General features: G+C 42.6%; 2 protein-coding genes across 4 annotated transcripts in view; both read left to right on the forward strand.

Annotated features, from left to right (window-relative positions):
• On the forward strand, positions 1 to 5,754 carry dazl (deleted in azoospermia-like). The gene is made up of 10 exons (XM_078791991.1): positions 1 to 159; positions 1,653 to 1,778; positions 2,242 to 2,333; positions 2,429 to 2,480; positions 2,549 to 2,615; positions 2,700 to 2,839; positions 3,676 to 3,756; positions 3,879 to 3,929; positions 4,082 to 4,159; positions 4,809 to 5,754. The coding sequence occupies exons 1-9, from the start codon at positions 157 to 159 to the stop codon at positions 4,124 to 4,126; spliced, it is 657 nt and encodes a 218-aa protein (XP_078648117.1). The 5' UTR covers positions 1 to 156; the 3' UTR covers positions 4,127 to 4,159; positions 4,809 to 5,754.
• Positions 5,748 to 19,178, forward strand: part of rftn1a (raftlin, lipid raft linker 1a) — a 23,627-nt gene continuing 10,196 nt past the window's right edge. For all 3 annotated transcript variants that reach the window (XM_058047774.2, XM_058047776.2, XM_058047775.2), the window contains exons 1-3: positions 5,748 to 6,402; positions 10,833 to 10,984; positions 18,281 to 18,464. In XM_058047774.2, the coding sequence (XP_057903757.2) occupies positions 10,837 to 10,984; positions 18,281 to 18,464 (332 nt within the window). In that variant the 5' untranslated portion in view covers positions 5,748 to 6,402; positions 10,833 to 10,836. The remainder of the gene's footprint in view (positions 6,403 to 10,832; positions 10,985 to 18,280; positions 18,465 to 19,178) is intronic.

Raw genomic sequence — 19,178 nt, forward strand, 5'->3', positions numbered from 1 at the left:
GATGACCCTGGATTGACCCGAATTATCCGGCGTTTGATTGGCTGTCACGTATGGTCAGGTGAGGGGGGCGTTCAAGACGACTCAAGTTGCACAGAAAAAGCGCGCTACTTGCATTTGACCATCACCCTTAAATGCAAAGTTTGTTTGGTTTTAAATATGGTAAGTAATAAGGACAATATTCTAAATGTCATTGTTTTACAGTCGTACAGTTGCGACATTAGATGCCCATCACTTAACTGTTTCGCAGCGAGCTGTCACTCACGTTAGCATCAATACACCTTGTTAAGCTAGTTTTTCGAAAAAAAGGCTACTTCAATGAAATGATTACGCATTATGTAAAACAACTTGAACGCCAATTTCAGCTTGAGTCTGTACGTTTCTTAGAGAAAACGATATTTAGTAACTTTCTGACTCCGATTTTACCACACTGGAGAGAAACGAGTTTCCACGCGGCGAACTTTCCGCCATTTTCCTTCGGCCATTGTTTGTCAAAAAGAAAGGCCTTACCCATTTTAAAAGGTGCTTCGGTTCTGTCAGTAATTGAAGCTCATGCTCATTGTTGTTAGCAGCATGCTACATGCTAGCGTCTGTAATCTAACATTAGGGCGCCCGTGTTTATTTTTGGCAAGATGAAATCGCCTTTGTCGTCATATTCATCATGATCAAAGCCTAAAAAGCTTATTTTGTTTACGACTTTTATCAAAGGTTAGTTAGTTGGACAGTGCACGTGTATATATTACTGTCCGAGTAGTTCTTATCCAGAAATTACACCTCGACGTCATTTTGTGCCAGCCACAAAACCATGCAGCTAGCTACTCAAATACCACGGAAGGCTCTTGTTAAACCAGGGGTCGGGAACCTTTTTGGCTAAGAGAGCCATGAAGGCCAGATATTTTAAAATGTGTATCTGTGAGAGCCATATACATTTTTTTAAACATTGAATGCAATAAAATGTGTGCATTTTTATGTAAGACCAACAGTTTTAGATATAATGGGCTCTAATTACGTAGACCAGGCACACTACCCCACGCCAATGGGGTGTGGCCAGCACACTTTCGTGAGCAGCGCAGTGTCTAATAATAAATCAAATACTTGTTGCCATTAATACAACTTCTGCTGCTGCATAATTTTGCACCATACTCAGTATATTTCATTCTTTTGGCCATCTTTGCCAGAAGGCTTGGTTCTGCAGCTTTAGCTAGGTGACTTTTTGACTAAAGGAGGAAAGTTTATATTTACATGTTGACATCTCAATGACAGAGGTAGACTACCGCATTACCCAGTAATAATCGAGTTTTGGTGTTTGACCTGGAAAATATCAGGAAAGATGGATATGGTCGGCCGTATTGCAGTAGAAAATAGATGGACGAATTAAATGGATAAAAAAGTTGTTGATTTTTAATATTTTTAACAGTCATTTCTGTGATGTTTACTTTAAAATGTTAGCAAAAATGAATTTTTATTGTGGTAAGAAATGCTTGAGAGCCAGATACAGTCATCAAAAGAGCCCTACCTGGCTCCCGAGCCATAGGTTCCCTACCTCTGTGTTAAACTCAATCATGAACATGTTTCTCCCACTAATGGACAACTATAAGGATAGCCATTTATATTGCATCACTGTTTCACACTGTTAATGATTGTTTTTCTGCTAGGATACCCAGAACCAAGAGTGCAACATCCAAGCTTCACCCATCTCCCAGTTGTCCAATGGCTACATTCTGCCAGAGGGCAAAGTCAATCCCAATGCTATATTTGTCTTTTTTGGGATTGACACCAAGGTAATGTGTGAATTACATTACATTAACATTTCGGTTTGGTTTTGGGTCTGTCGCAAGGGTACCAAGAGTGACATAGCAAGCAAAACTTAGTTTCCTAATCAATTTGTATATTAAAATAAGGCATCACTATATATGGACTATATATATAGTTGACTATATATATAGTCCATATCACTTTAAATGATTCAAACTTATCTTAAATTGCCACAAATATGCTTCAAAATGGCAATATCTTGCATGTAACACAGCAAACTCTATGTGAGACTTGACACTGTTTTAAAAAAAAAATATTTGCAACACTCTGTGAACTAGCCAGCATAACAGCTTAAGTTCTGTCTGCTTTACTTCCGGTTTTAAGCTCTTATTTTGGTAACTTTTCCTGTTTCGCCTGGTCTGTGTCCCGCCTGCTTGGCTTTTTGTATTAAAGCTCCTTTTCCCACCTCAAATTCCCTCCCAATTTTAGGCAAATGCAAACGATATGCGGGACTTGTTTGCAACGTTCGGTCAAATCAAGGAGGTGAAAATAATCACATACCGCGGCGGATTCAGCAAAGGGTAAGTTTCACTTTTTATACATTTTTTCATTTATTGTACTTGTTGCATCCATGGAAAGTACTATATCATTTAAGGTATCTTGTTTCCTCTTGCAGCTATGGGTTTGTGTACTTCGCCGAAGATGTTGACATTCAGTCAATCGTTGATGTAAGTAGAAAGGACGTTAAAGGACTTCTTGGCAAAATGGTGTTTGATACTGTTGTTTGTTTGTACAGCAACAGATCATTTGGAAGGGGAAAGTACTCAAGCTGGGCCCCGCCATTATGAAGCAAAGGAACTTCCGTACGTATGCTGTCATTTCCAGTGCACGCTATTAATGTCATGGAGATGTTTACATCCATCTTATACCCTCCTGCCCGACCGAAGGTGTCAGGCAGTCCCCTCGGATTGGCCCTGAACACTGGGTGAACCCCTCCCAGTATTTCTATTTTGCTTGCTACCCGTCCAACGGAGCAAGCGTGACCCCGCCCTCACCCGTGGTCAATGGCGGCGCTACCTACTATCAGGTGACACACACACCATACATAATTAGGACCTTTTTCTGCTTCTGTTGTTTCAGTGGGTTCCACATTTGTAGTGTTAATGTCTGCACATGAAATAGGAAATAAAAGATGGCTGTTTAGTACAGCTGCAATTACGAAATCAGTAAATCGAGTATCCAATTAATCAACAACTCTTTTGGTGATCAATGAATTGTTTCATTTAAATATACTGGTTTCGGGCTCTCAAATGTGACTTTCCTTAGTCATCCATGACAGCAGACCTATTATCTTGGCGTTTCAAGCAAAATAAGACAGTAAGGCACATCAGATTTGACTTTGGAAAAGAACAATGACTATTTTAGCCTCCCTGTTTGTGTAGAATGTGCATAACATTCCCATGCAAAGTATGGGATTTATCCACTTGAACTTGTGGGTAGGAAAATGTATATATAAAAAAAAATCTGATCACTTGATTAATTGAATGATTAATCGATTATTAAAATAATCGTTGGTTGCAGCCCGAGTGTTTAGACATTTTCTTGCAGATTTAGAACCAAGTAAAACCTGTTTATTGAGAATAGAGCCATGTGTGTGTATGTGTGATGATCTGTTCTTATTTTGTCGCCTGCTAGAATGATTCCACTGCCACTTTCTCTCAAGGGAAGGTGGCTCATTAGTACAAAACCAAGAATAAATGTCTAAGGTTGTGACCAGATTACCGTCTCGAAGGATTAATTTAAAAAAAAAAAAGACTTGTATGATAAAGGTCATGTCTATTAATATCAAAATCTGGGGGTGACTATCATGAAGACAGCATTTGAAATACAAATGAGCACATTTGACTGTGTTTATGTTCACAGCCATACACCTACCCCGCCTATGGAGGTTTTATGGGTCCACAGGTGCCAGTCAGCAACACCCACAATGCATATTGCTACCAGGTAAAGTCTACCTTTGTCAGTAAAGTTGCTGCCTATTTCACACTGCACATCCCTCTGGTAGTTTTCTTTGCCCTTTTTTGCTGCATCTGACATTTGCCCCCCCCCCCCCCATGCAAACACAGTACCCTGTACCCTATTGGATGGGGGACCAGAGAGCACGGCATGACAATCAGGTATCTTCTTGCAGTAGACATTCATATTAAAAAGTAGGCCATTTCCGTGTAGTACCACTAGATGGCAATACCGTGTTATTGTTTTATTGCTTTTTGCAGGTTCTACATACTGAGTATTCCTCTGAGCAATGTAATTGTGTATTCCTTTCTAGAATGTTATTGAGTGCGCATCGCAGACCGTGCTGAGCGCGCTGTAGTTCACGCAGCTTCTGACTCCCCTTTCCCGTAAGGTAGCACTTTATTTCACCACATTTTGAACTGCATACTGTGTTCATTGCATGTCATGGCTTGTACTCGCACTACGCCATTTCTTATACCACGTTTGGGCCCACTTCACACCTTAAGTCCAGGTTAAAAATAGATAGACACATTTCCATCATACACAGACGGTGCATGCCGTTCAAGTGATTTGTTCCGGTTGTGAGTGTGCATGGTATGTTGCATAAAAACATGAAATCTGTGAAATCTTCCCATCCAGGTCAGACGTAATTAATGTAGCGGATGTCAGTCAGTCGGCTTGAATACATTCTTGTATGTGTTCATGGTTTGGCTGTGCAGTTTTTTCCATAGGGTGTAGTAGTGCATTTGTTGTAAACTACTGCTGTTGCATCATGGGTAATGCAGACATTTTTCCCTCTTATGCTACTTTGCCATGTTGTTTTCTTGCAGCAGAGCATGCCTTGGAATGTTGGTGTTTATTGAACACGCTTATGATGCAGTTGGAGCATTTAGATGAAGTGCTATGAGGATGAGGCGATTATTTTTGTACTTTTTTGAATACTTGAGTGAATCACGTATAGTCCGCCATGGTTTGAATAGCCCAGTGTGAGTACATCCTTGGTTAACAGGCATTATGTGTGATGTGTTTTTCTGCACCAGGACATCCGAGTACAGAAAAGATGACGTCTCGACTTCACACCCGGCTGCCAAAATCCCTTTCTTCTCTTCAGTCGCTTTTTTCTCTACGCCCCTTCACTTGGCTTCTGAGACAAATTTTATTTTATTTTTTTATATATATAATCTGTCATTTTGACCCACAAATGGTAGCGACCATAACCTCAGGCTTGAATAAGGCACTTTTAACTCCTAGAGGTCACGTTGAATAGTGGCGGGGTTGCAAGGAAGAGCACCGCACAAGCATAAAAAGCAAAAACTCTGTTTAGGTAATTACCCCAACAACAAAAGGCTTTTATGAACATTTTTGTGCCTATTTTTATTGTATTTTATGTTCCATTATTTCTTTTGTTGTATTTTAAATGTTTGGTTGGATTGTTTTTATTTTTTTAATCCGCAGTGGCTGGCTGTACAACACAAAATATAAATACCAAGACTTGACAGCTAGGAGCAGCCAGGATGTTTCACCCCTTCCCACTAAAAAAAGAAAGGTTTGGTCGTTTCATTTATTTCTTCAACTCAGGTGAATTGAATCACTGGCAAAGCAACTTTCTAGCACCTCATCTTTTCACACCTATCATATATGGCAGTCACTGATCAACTTGCATTCAGAGTTTAAAACACTTAAGGTTTGACAATGGAGGACACACTTTCAAGTGCCTTTTTTATTTCCTTGGGGAGAAAAGGTTAAAGATTTGCATGCCACATTGGGTGGGTTTGTGGTGGTTGGTGGTGGTTTGTGATGCGGGTTATTCCAGATGTACGTGCACTTTTATTTTTTTTTACACTTAATATAAAAATATTTCGTTGCACATTGGGTGCATCTGGATTGTTACATTGCTTGGAATTCGTTTTGGGCTTGGCGCTGTTAACTGTTTTATTCAGAGAACCTGGACACTACTGTTTTTTTTATTTGTGTGTGCGCGCGTGTGTGTGTTCTTTGTGTTTGGCTAACAACACAATAATAAAAGTTGAAGTGTGGTATTATGGGGAGTCTGTGGGTTGTTTTGCAGCCTCCACTCAAGGTTTGTCTTCCCTAGCAACAGCCCCCATCATCAAGTCTTGTGTGTTGTCACAGTCTACTGGTGAGACTGGTTGCTCCCCAGGGTGCCACGACCACCCCTTGGCCCCCCGCCTCCAGTCAGACACCTCTAAATTATGAATAAGTCTGGATTGCTGCTTATGAAATATGAATTTTTTAAAATGTGTGGAGCGAACACTGAGTCACATGGGGGTAATGGGACTAAAAAGTGGATGTAGTGTAGTTCAATATGAGGAGGAAAATAACAGCAGTGTGTGGGTAGTACCTGACGGGGGCGTGGTTGCATGTCGATCCACGAAAACATCACGGGGTGCTCTTAAAAGTCTTTTCAAGTGAGTGAATAGGGAGGAGACCGCCCTTTTCTCGCAGAGCTCCACAACCGCTGTGAGGCAGGCAGACGAGTCCGCCGGAAGAGTCTCATCGACGGGGAAACATCCACGCGTGTGTCTCATCCCCTCCAAGCCGTGACGAGGAGGCGGCCAAGAGGAGGCTCAGACACCCGATAAGACTCCGCTCGCACTGACAAGCACACGTTCGGTGAGTTTTCCCCTTCATTTTGTACATAAACTTATCTACTGAAAACAAATGTTTGCGGTGTGACGTTTTAAAAACTTGTAGTATTAAATGTAGCTGCCGTGGGAAAGTGTAAGTCGTGGAAATGACTACATTGTGTTGGACGGAGTTTGTTTCTCAATTGTTTACAATTCATTAAAGCATCAACACAGTTCATTTAACAGCAAAAGTGACCGCTATGTCATTACTGCACGTTCATAACCCCCCACCCCCTTTTTAATGGACACTCACAGCTGGGCAGTCTTACTATGCTATGTAATATAAAAAAAATGGAAAGGAGCACTAAGTGCATAAATGCCCACCATTACACTCAAGTGGGTAGTAACATTTCAGGCTAGTTCAGGTCACTGGAGACACACAATCCAATACTGAAATATGCACAACACTTAGTTCAAACATAAGCCAACCATTGTATTAAGACCAGGTATTGCACTGCAAGCTACAAATAAACTTTAATTTGAACCCATCTGGCAGTATCAATAAAAACAATGTTATTCTCATTGGGCACCGGGGAATGTATTGTATTTACCTCGGCATTGGTGTTACATTATATAGTAACACTTAGTACTTAGTAGTGTGTTACTCTGGTATAGGTGTTGCTATGTATTGTCTGCTTCCTGTCACATTGGGTTGCATCATGTGTCGTGCGTTGGTGTGGTCCGGGTTTACACTTGCCTCATCCAGGACTACTCAAGAAAAGACTGGAGTTGGCTGGCGGGCTGACAGGGACCCATCTGGTCCTGGCCTGTGTTCACACTGGACCATACAAACGGACTCTAGTCCCTCAAAGTGACGTTTGAATGCACCTCATACAACCCAATTTGAAGTCAATGTCACAATTGGATCAAGTTTGCAAAGTGTAATGCTGCACCTGCACACTTGGGGGGTGTGGTGAGGGGGGTGGGGGTCTCAATAGTAGGTATGTAAATGTAACATGTACTAAATGGTCGCTGCACCCCTGCCCATTGGCTTTAGCTCTATTTTCTTTGACTGCCCTCAAGCTCAGGCTCTTCCTCAGCAGTGGACGTCTGTTGCTTCACGCCAAACAAGATCCCCCCCCTACACCCTCCCACCGCTCTTGACTGTTTCGGGAGGTATAGCAGCAGAGCCGCAGACGGATTACGCTCTCACGCAAATCCGCTGTCATTGCCAAAACTCTGTTACAGGAGATTCTCTAATGAGAAGCCCTCCACTTGTACTGCCGCCTTGCCTTCCTCTCTATTCTCTCCTTTCGCCTGGCTTTTTATCTGCCTCCCGTCGCTTCATGTTTAATGGCTGTGTTTTTTTTCCCTTTTGCTGTCAAGGCCCTTTTTTTACTGCCTGTGTGTGAGAGAGCAAGTGGAGAGATTCTGTTTGAAGTCAACATGTGGAGAAAGAAAGGTTGAGTCTTGAACTACCTTGAGTTTCTTCCCGAATACAACCTTCATCTTTCATTTACAGTAGAGTCCAATTACGCCGTTCTTTTTGAACAACACACCCCCCCCCCCTCCGACGGTCCCACCCACAACCACAAGCTTGACCCGTCTCCATGCTTAGACGGTGTGCTAAGCCAAGGGGCTTGCAGCGCTCTAGACTGGTCATAAGTCAATAAGTCAGGCATCACAGCGGCTGGCTGGAAACATTCTTGTAGATTACACCGCTAAACGGGCTCAGCGGGGGAGCACGTCTGCGGCGGGAACTCTCATGAGCCACCGGGTAGATGGACTGAGTGGACAGATGACTTAGCATCACAGACCCATTGCGGTCATTGTACAAATAGAAAGAGATGGTGGTCATAAAGTTACCACTTATATGTACTAATGGTACCTTGAAAATAATTACAACGGTAAACTAGCTTGGATTATGTCTTGATAACTATTGGCAACCCCTTCTGTGGTCTTTACGATTGGATCAACGTACCAGGACACAGTTCAGAATTATGTAGCGTGCTTGTATGAACTGTCGAAATCAAACATCAGGCTTGTCGTAACACAAAATCCATAATATTTCCTACTAGAATGGCCAACATAGCGACGATGATCACGTGACCCCTTCATAGAGATTGTGATGGCAGCCTCTGTTGGTGCAAATTTTACATCCACTAAATCTGTAACTAACCATTATCTTCTTAGTTGATTAATCTGAAGCTTGTTGTTTCGATTAATCAAGCAATTAGTAGCAGTTTAGTAGCCCTAGACCTCGGGTGTCCAAACTTTTTCCATCAGGGTCTCCATACTGAAAGTCAAAGGATATCAAATATTTGACATTAAATTGAACAATTAATTGAATGCCAAAATGGCTTCATTAATAGGACATATCGGTATCCAGCAGCATATCATGCACTCTCGTGACTAAAGGAGCTTATTTTCTCATTGCACATAATTAAACATGTTACTTGACTCCTCCCATCATTCGGTCACATGAATGTTTTGAGCTCCTGTTTCCATGCTGGTGTTGTATTAAGTAGTGCAACATTGTAGGTCCTTGTAGAGCAGGGGTCTCAAAATCAATTTACTTGGGGGCCACTGGAGCTAGGGTCTGGGTGAGACTGTGCCGCATCACGCATTTATTAAAAACAGAAAAATGAATAAACTTTGCTTTGGTTTCGATTTTGTACAAGAAAAGCTCTGATAAAACATTCCACTGTTCTCAAATATCTTCATTTTTATTTTTCTGCACAAAATAAGATGAAAAATAAATAAACAAATTAAGAATAAAGAAAATCAATCAGTAATAAGTAAATATAATAATAATAATAAAACGACAAATAATAAAAACTTAAGAAACCACATATAGTTGGTGGGTAGACAAATTATTTTTTTCAGATTAAAATTAACAAAGCATTATTAGAGCCCTGTAGACATGACAAAACACGACTGTAGTCACATTTATACTTTTTTTTTTATTCACAACATATTGCACAACTGCAGGGTCTTGAGACACGTGCTAACTCGCGAACTAGAGAGCTAGCGACCTAAATGGTAGCCTTCAAGTTATTTCCTTTAAACTTAAATACCCAAAAACTTACCACTTCCACATGGATAGGGAGGATAACTATTAACAGTTATTTAACCTTTAACATGAACATTAATCAAACGTAATATTTTTTTCTGGGTACATGATACCATACAGCATCCATATCAAACTTTGCGCGGGCCGCACTAACATTAAACTTTCATATCAAGGCGGGGGCCTCAAACTAGTGTGTGGCCCGCAGGCCGCGTGTTTGAGACCCCTGTTGTAGAGCAACCTTTCATAGCTTCAAACAAGTCGAGGCTGCTAGAGCACCCCTGCTGGTTAGAGCTAAGTAGTCCACGCTAATGTTGCCATCATTGCTACACTTACTGTACCAACCAGGCAGGTACAAGCTGTAGAATCAGGTGTCAACACAGCATCCTTTAATGATTTTTATTTGTTTTCCTTTAAAGAGTGAACTATAAGACGAATAGTGGCGGGATGACAAATGAGCAATGAAAATATGTCCCTTTTTTGTTGCCTTTCAAGGTGCATATACCGTGCAACACACCCCCCCAAGCTTAATGTCATTCATTAGGATCATTAGCCAAGTTAATGTTCGTGTACTTTGCCTTTCACAGCATTCACCAGGCAAATACCGGCATTTGGGGAGGACACGCACACACACACCTCGCATTGTGCTCGTAAAGCGTGGCAGGCTGGAATATGAAGTGTAACTGATGGTTGGAGGGTGGCAAGCCTGTCACATCTGATTAATTTGGCAATATTTGCCAGTCTGCCATATTGATGGTCATATTCTCTCTATTCGGCCCCTCTGCCTTCCATCTAACATTATTTGTCTAGAAAAGCACCTCAATCCTGTTTCGGGTGCAATATAACCCCCCCAGCTTTGGATCCATATTGCTTGAAGAAGGTATTTGGACCTCCATAAATTGTTATTTTAATTGCCTGTTGGGCCCACGCATCCCCAGCAAATCTCTTTGTGATAGAATGCTGACCTTGTGGATCAACATATAAATTGGTTGGCGGTTCCAACACGTTCGCCATCTTCAGCTCCCCTCCATCCGCTCTCCTTCTCGCTCTATCTGGTGTCATGTCGCTCCGCTTGACAGGGCAGGAAATCACACTCGTTTCTGCTTTAATTCGCTCTGATCAAACATGTCGCTCCCAATCAGCCACGTTTGATTAGGAGACGGCCATATCACAGCCTGGCGAGCAGGTAATGGATGACAGTTTCATATTTCACCGTTATTGCATTACAGTGTTTGTGAGTTGTGTGGTGTGTGTGTGTGTGTGGGGGGGGGGTGAGAGTGAGAGAAACAGACACGTTATTTCCCACAACAGGCGCTTGCACGTGAGTAATAAATGTAGACACACACACTCCTCGGGAAGTGTGAATGTGTTTTTTGTATATTTAGAAAGTCTTCTCATCTCTGCAGAGATATGGGGTGCAGGCTGCCCAAGTTACGCAAAGGCGAAGAGACGCAAAGCCCAGGCAACATCTATTCCACCCTGCGGAGGCCTCAGGTGGAGACTAAAGTGGGCGTGTCCTACACGTACCACTTTCTGGATTTCCTGTTGGGAAAAGAAGGCAAGTATCTTATCCATTTTGTTTTTGTTTGCTTTTGATTTAACGTGTGTTGACTCAGCATGTCAACACAGCATGTGACCCCCCCCCCACCTCCCCACTCCCCAACCACACTTACTTGCATACTTTGAAAGAGTCATGGGTTGCTTGTTTGTTATCCTGCCCTCGTTGCGTAATCTATTGGGATCCAGTATAAGAGCTGTGTGGACTTTACCATGATGACACTACGAGAGATGTCTTCATTTAATCATCCGTATTATTCTGTTTTTCAATCATTTTGAATATGATTCAAAGGTTCCACGATATTGTATTGATATAGCCTTGAAGTCTATGTCCATTTTACATATGTACTGTAACTTACATAGCGGTTCCAACATCTTCAAGCAATTAATTCATACCCGATCTCTGTTTCTTGGTTGACTATGGCCTATTACTAGTCAGAAAATATCAACACTCAAGGAAATTGTATGCATTTTTCCCCAAATTAAGCATTTTCAAGCATATAAATGGTTAAAAATAAAATACTAATCCAGTATAACCCATAAAGACCACCAACGGTATTTGGTATTTTACATGAGACCACCACAATAGGCCCAAGATACCATCATATTCATAGTAATCATAACACGCGTTACCGTTGCAGCCGTGCCAAGCTAAAACACAACCCTGAACCACGTCGTCACTTCCTGTCCGCCACAGATTCTGCTCCCCTACAAGGTAAACTGTCTTAAATGGCTTCTTTTCTCTGATCACATCAACTGGATTGGGTAATACAAATGTAAAGGTGACTTATATGGGTGTTTACTGCAAGGTTTGAAATGTTTATGCATACTGTATGTGTGCGTACACCTTATTAGATTAGATTAGATTCAACTTTATTGCTATTGCTCATGTCACTTGTACAGGGCAACAAAATGCAGTTAGCATCCAACCAGAAGTGCAATTTTATAAGTACCTCAGTAGTAAGTAAATGTAGAAATAGAATAGAGCTGTAAATGGACAGATCTATGTACAAACTATAACAGGCTGTGACTATAATACAGTGAAGTGGGGGCGGGGCTTTAACATGAACTGAAAAAGTTATGATTATGTGAAGAAAGTCAATTGCTGGACTCTTTGAGACAGCAGAAAATGTCAGTTAGACAAGAATTCATTTATTTGATCCTTATTTGTCACAGTTCCGCTCTGATTGGGGGTGGGGGGGGCCGTTCTGCAGAACATTTTTATATAATGCGTGAAGTGTGCGCTCCGAAGTTGTTGTTTTTTTATTGTCTAACTTAAACCTAAGATGAAATGTATAGGTCAGCATCTTGGATGAACCGTTTCTTCACACCGTGGATGTCTGGAGGGCAGAAAGTGGCTCATAAGCTCCCCGTGTGTGTGTGTGTGTGTGTGTGTGTGTGTGTGTGTGTGTGTGTGTGTGTGTGTGGGCTGAAAGACTTGACTCTACTGCACCCAGACCTGTGTTTGCTCACTTTCTCTGCAATCTGTGAATCCGATAATGAGTATTGAGAATTGTCTGCAAATGTGAGGGGGAGGGCTTCCAGCATCTTCATGATAGTTTGATGACAATCCTCCAGAGGCATCTGGTTTCTGAAAATACTAATTCTTCCATTGTGTTGCTCATGCGGACTATGGCGTGGTGTACGATAGAACGCGAGAGGAGAGCGAGAAGCTCATGGAACTCCTTTACGGATGACTTTTCCAGTGGAACATTGTAACAGACAGGACAGCAGACGTAGCGTTACCGCCAAGTGGAGCCCATGTAGCGCCTTTTACAGCCAGCTTTGTTGTGTTTGGCTGCTAAGTGCTGGAATCCAACAACATCTGGCAACGCGATATTGTTTGAAATGGTAGAACAGGCGTGAAGAAAGTAGTAGTCTGTCAGCGGTTGTGTAGACATCACTACCTCCGCGTCCTCAGGAATGGGAAAAACTGCTGCCATTTTAAATAAATGGTAAATATTTCAATATTCAAGTCTGATCTAATACAGGAAATATGCCTTTTGGTGTCATTTTTCATGGCGGAAATAAGATTAACACATGCTTTTGGTGTCATGAGCAAGTTCCCGTGAATCTTACATAAGATATTTTAACAATTGAAGGCTTAGATGAGTTTGTTGTGGACAAAACGGATAGAGAGAACTTTCATGCTCACATCCCTGTAGGTGTCTTCCATAAATGGAACCACACGGACAGCACTTCCAGATACTGTATGTACAGACGGAACACTCATGGCTGCTCAATCAGGCGCACACAATACACACTTTTTTTTGGGGGGGGGCAGCAGACAGGTAGGTCATTTTATATGGTAAACTCTGTGATGTCATCAGAGCTATTATGGATTGATGTGTGTGTGTGTGTGACGGAGACAATCTGTCTACGTGCTTGCCTTCCTCTCCCTCCATTTGCGATACAGACACCAAGAGAAGTGAAGGATTCCTGGAGGATTATTTGATTGTTTGTGGAGATTGAGAGACTTCATTCCCAGGAAAGGGATTTATTTGTATCCCTGTGTGTGTGTGTGTGTGTGTAATCGTACCGGGGGGAGGGGTGGTCGATATATAGGCATCCTTATGTCATTCCATGACATTGAAGAAACCCACGGTCAAGTCCAGTCTAATTGAATTTGGCGTCCATTAATAATAAGGTTTCCCTGGCAGCGTGACTCAATGACTCCGACACAGTAATGAAAAACAAATATCACAGCTGCTTCCCCCTCTGAGATATCAGACTGTTTATGAAACTAACTTACGCTCTCAGCCAGGAGCTCAGTGTTCATGCTCGCATACTTTCTACTCAAGACTTGGGATCACAGTAGGATGAGACGGTCGGCTTTTGTTGTACAACCAAAAGTATTGGGACATGTCTCTGGTTATCTAGTGCTCTCATTCCTCCTGTATTTGACTATTTTGACTACACCCAAAGTCCCACTAAGTCAGGAGTCTCAAACTCTATTTACTTGGGGGGCCACTGGAGCTCGGGTCTGGGTGAGACTGGGCCGCATCAGGTTTTCCAAAAAAAAAAACAAAAAAACACATTTATTAAAAACTAAAATTTTTTAAAAACTTTGCCTTGGTTCCAATTTTCTACAAGAAAAGCTCTGATAAAACATTCCACTGTTCTCAAATATCTTACTTTTTATTTTTCTACACAAAAAAGATGAAAAATAAATAAACCAAGAATAAAGAAAATCAATCAGTAATAAATAAATATAATAATAAAAAATTAAGAAATCACATAGTTGGTGGGTAGACAAATTATTTTTTTCAGATTAAAATGAACAAAGCATTATTAGAGCCCTGTTGACATGACAAAACACGACTATAGTCACATTTATACTTTTTTATTTACAACATATTGCGCAACTGCAGGGTCTTGAGACACATGCTAACTCGCAAACTAGAGATGTAGCGACCTAAACGGTAGCCTTCAAGTTATTTCCTTTAAACTTAAATAGCCAAAAACTTACCACTTCCACACGGATAGGGAGGATAACTATTAACAGTTATTTAACCTTTAACATGAACATTAATCAAACGTAATAATTTTTTCTGGGTACATGATACCATACAGCATTCATATCAAACTTGCGCGGGCCGCACTAACATTAAACTTTCATATCAAGGCAGGGGCCTCAAACTAGTGTCCTGTGGGCGCCGCGTGTTTGAGACCCCTGCGTTAAGTCATACTGTGTCAACGCGACCTTTTAATACGGCATTCAGGAAATTTAGCCCGTGGGTCAAGCATCTCGTATGTGCTCTACTTCTCCATAAAGCCCAAAATCTAAGGCCTATTACCCTTTTCATTATCTATCGGCTGCACTCGATGACATCATAGCCCTTGATTGGTCGCCTTGAAATGTCAGCTTGCCTGTGTCAAAGCGGAACGCATGAAAAGAAACACTGGGAGTAACGATGCTGTGATCCTACCAACAAAGGCAAGAAAGGACTTGACCGAGGGAGATGTAACGGGGGTGTGAGACTGAGCAGCCCATTAGTGTAGAAGAGGGGCGAGCGTTAGTGAGGGTCTCATCCAAGGCATCCTGCTTTAAGAGGTGTGAGGAGAGTGGAGGATGTGTCAGGGGAGTCGGTTAGATGACTTTCTACCCCCCCACCCCCGCCCCCCCTGCTGAGACCCGGACCCAAATCGGCTCATTAAAACAGCAACATGTGGCTAATGCTCAGGTATGTGTGCGGCTTTTTGCAGCGCTGATTAAAAGATTTCAAACGAGGCATATGATAAGTGATGAGTCAAATTGCATGTTGAGTACTATAAATTTGTACATGTTGGTAGGTCTGCATTGAAATGAAAGCCACCACCCGCCCCACTATTTGAGAAGCACTGCATAACGTTAGCAATTCATGAAGTCCGACATGATAGAGTGGAAAAATAGCTCTCTTCTCATCCCGTGTGGAAGTGTTTTTTTTTCAGTTTTGACATTACTATTTGAAAAGGTTGTCGCTTGAAAATGGTCACCGATAAAGGCAACATGATGAGTGGAAAAATATCTCTCCTCATCCCGTGTGGAAGTGGTATTTTTTTTTCAGTTTTGACCTTACTATTTGAAAAGGTTGTCGCTTGAAAATGGTCACTGATAAAGGCATACTGTAAATTCGAAAAACTTGTACCCCGGGTATGCCCATATAAGGAAGTCACAAAAAGTCTGTGTTGAGAGCCACCAAAAATCTCTTTCAGGGCTCACTTCCAAATGCGCCAAGCTCATTATCTGATGCTTTGGCATCGTTTAACACGAGAAAACAACATTGTAACAACATTTATAGGTCTGAAAAGTGGAAAAGGCATCCTAGGCAAGCTGGAGCGTGACGATGCCAGCTATTAGATGGAATTGTAATGTCAGGCCTATTATGTGTTGGTGACCACATAGCACCAAATCTAAATGATAATGAATGTACGGGGAAACCACATGTTATTACTAGAATCGTTCTCGTTTGCAGCACTGCCATGGACCTAATGAAATGGCCCGAGCCCATATATATGCACATATATGCACCCCCCCATGAAACGTCACATATTCCAACATCATACATCTCCGCTATCGGTGTGCGTGTGTGATCTATATGGGTGAGACGCCAGGTGAAAGACAAATCCATCACTTGGTGAGATCTGCCCTGCCCACTGCACTTTTTCAAAAGATTTGCAACGCAAGACGATTTAAAAAGTGCCGCATGACGGAACGCCATCTTTCATGTCGCAGAGAGCTGTTATGTGTCAAAAAGAAAGCCAGACTTGCGTGTATGATCCTTTTTTTTTTTTTACATCACCACACGTGAACCCAACATTTCTCGTAAAAGCGCCCACCCTTCTGCTGACCAACCAAATATCGTAGCTCTTGGCGACGTTCCCTCAGCAGCGGGGAGCGCCTGGCTTCAGGAAGTTGATTGTTTTATAGCCACCGCTTTGGCACGTATCCTCGCCTAAAACCTCTGCAAGTCATTAGAGGGCTATCGGAATAAAAAGTCAACCTCCAGCAAGCCGAGGATAAGCCTGGAGGGTGGCTGTGAGCCGTAATCCTCATTCGTCACCTGGCAGCCTTAATGCCGCCTCTCTCAGGAACACACATACTGGCTGGGGGGGTGGGGGGGTGCTACAGTCCATACTGTACGCAGCATTTATTCATATACATGGTAAATATAGCATTTATTGAGGTAATATGCTTTTTTTTTTTAATGAGTATTGACTCACAAGCAGGGTGTTTGGATTTTCCCATGCAACACAAACACACCATTAATGCTAGCATCCAACCCTCCCCGAACTAGCAAGGCCTATCAAACCAACGGGTCCCATTCATGTTCTCATTCTGCTGGGGGAATTTTTTTTTAAATTCCCTCAGCGGCAGATGGTATAAATGAATGCCCCCCCCCCAGCCTAAAGCGCTACAAACCACCCTAATAACTTCTGTATGCCCGAGTTGTTTGGCGGTGGGTGAGTGCTAGCCGTGCAGCGCTAATGGTTGGCTAATGACAGGATCTTTGTTACCGTGGCTGTCCAACATGGTCTCCAGCTGTTAATATAATCATCACCATGCTGCTTTTGGAGGCGTGCGTACAAACACGAGCCGTTTATGTCTTTGCTTGATGAAAGCCTCTCCCGCTTCCAAATATTTGTGCCAAGATGCTGCGTGCGTTCTCGTGGATGTTCTTTTTCCAGTTGTGTGTGTGTGTGTGTGTGTATACACGCACACCTTCCTGTTTGTATGTGTGTTCATGTTTTCCCATCTCTTGGCCAAATTGGGGTACAAAACTTAATTGGATTTTCCGTTGCCACATATCTTGGGGCCCCCATCAGTCAGGTGACCTATTTTTGTGCGTCACCATCCTCGAAGCACCGGTACTATGGGGCCATTTTGGAGGAAACCGCTGGGATGAGCTTCCATTCCGTGTGTGTGTGTTTGTTTTATCCACCAACCCTGACAACCTGTATTGTGGGGAGCATGTTTCACCCCCCCCCCCAGACTATGTGCGGGTCATTCAGGCTTGTGCCCGGGTGCATCTGGCTAAGTATGAGCCCAGCAGATGATAGAGAAGTCATTTAAAATGAGAGAGCTTCCACGTTTATGTCCTGCGTGTGTGTGCTTTTTAATTTATTCAGGTTATTTTCTCTTCTCCAGACCAATGCAAATGAGACTGAATGGGAAGGATGACAAGCATTCAGGCTCCTCAATATCCCCCCCATCCACCCCCACCCCCATTCTCCATCCTCCTCTCCTTTTGTACACCTGGCTTCACTCGCCATCCAAGCAGGGGCGCACGTGTTCCCTCCCAAAAGCCCCTTTAACACGAGCGAGCTTGACGACAATACGCCGACCCTGAGAGGGCGGTTCTCACAAACATCCCCCTCATGGATTTGCCGCGACAGTTTGCTCCCGTACGATAAGCTCCGCTAACCATTCCCACTGAAGTGAGAAGGAGTGCGGGGGGGTTCTCTTCATTGTGTGTGGCTTCTCTGTTAACCATTCCTGCTAATACCATGATAGCGTTGTCTTTCAACCCTTTTGATGTGTGTGTGTGTGTGTGTGTGTGTGTGTGTGGTGTGCAGGATAAAGAGCACTTTTGTAGCATGTGTGAACACATTAAAGTATTTACACACTCGAGCATCTCGTCTTTTTTTTCTCCATGAAAGCCAGGCTGCCACAGTGAAGATGGTGTAATTAGTTTTAGATTTAGCATGAAGATGCCATGTGTCATTTCTCAGTGGGAATTATCATCATCAAACATGCTTTTACTCTTTGTTTCTCTCTGTTAAATCCATCTTCACATATTTGTCTCCCCCCTCCCAGAGGTGTCGGTGTCATCGGTGCTGTGCCTCTCTTCAGTCAGAGAACTACCTGTCCAGGTGAGGGAGCTCTATGCACAGGGCTTCGTCCTGGTTGCCGTGCATCCCTTCGTGCATCCCTGCGGCCCTCATCATGCCCACATCCAGCGACAGCTCCACCGCGCCGTGCTGGTTCGAGAAACATCGAGGTAATTGGCATTTACATGTAAATGGCTTATTTTGGGCTTGAAGGAAATTTGGGAAATTACTGATGGGATCTGGAGAAAACCCACGCATGCACGGGGAGAACATGCAAACTCCACACAGGTTGGAATTGAACTCGGATCTCCTTGCTGTGAGGCCTGTGTGCTAACCACTCATCCGCCATGGAACATTATGAAAATGCTGTATTTATCCACGAAAAAGCCCTATTTTACCATTGAAACACTATTGCGATGATAATGCTGTATTTATCTTTGAAAGCCATCTTTGCTAAGAAAATGCTATTTGTCACTTAAAAAAACCAACAACCAATTTTAGCATGTAAATCCTATAGGTTGCTATGGAAATGCTGTATTTAATTTAAATGCAACATTTTAGCATGACAGCGCTACATTATGCCATTTTAATGCTCTGTATTTACTATGATAAATACTATATTTTGCCATATTTTTGCCATTCACACTTGGGAGTCCTGATCACCCAAGTCCCTCCATCATTCGGGCTATTATGAGCCAGATTTGCACGGCAACATAATGAAGAGTGGCGTTGCCTCAGTCAAATGTACAAACTACTTTGTTGCTTGCGCCGACATGACAAGGAGACGCTTTATCACGAGTCTGTAGCTCACCTTCATCTGTTCATGTCAAATTACAGCAGATGAGTGGGGGGGGGGGCTTGGTGTGACTGCAGCTGGCTGCCCT

The sequence above is a fragment of the Doryrhamphus excisus genome, linkage group LG7 (genome assembly GCF_037039965.1).
Source record: "Doryrhamphus excisus strain RoL-2023G ecotype Guam linkage group LG7, RoL_Dexc_Guam_v1.1, whole genome shotgun sequence".
NCBI classification, from domain to species: Eukaryota; Metazoa; Chordata; class Actinopteri; order Syngnathiformes; family Syngnathidae; genus Doryrhamphus; species Doryrhamphus excisus.

Excerpts from the sequence above, each read along its gene's own strand:
- dazl (XM_078791991.1), top strand. Across the intron at positions 3,757-3,878 it reads ACAATGCATATTGCTACCAG|TACCCTGTACCCTATTGGAT; the intron begins GTAAAGTCTACC and ends ATGCAAACACAG. Across the intron at positions 3,930-4,081 it reads GAGCACGGCATGACAATCAG|AATGTTATTGAGTGCGCATC; the intron begins GTATCTTCTTGC and ends ATTCCTTTCTAG.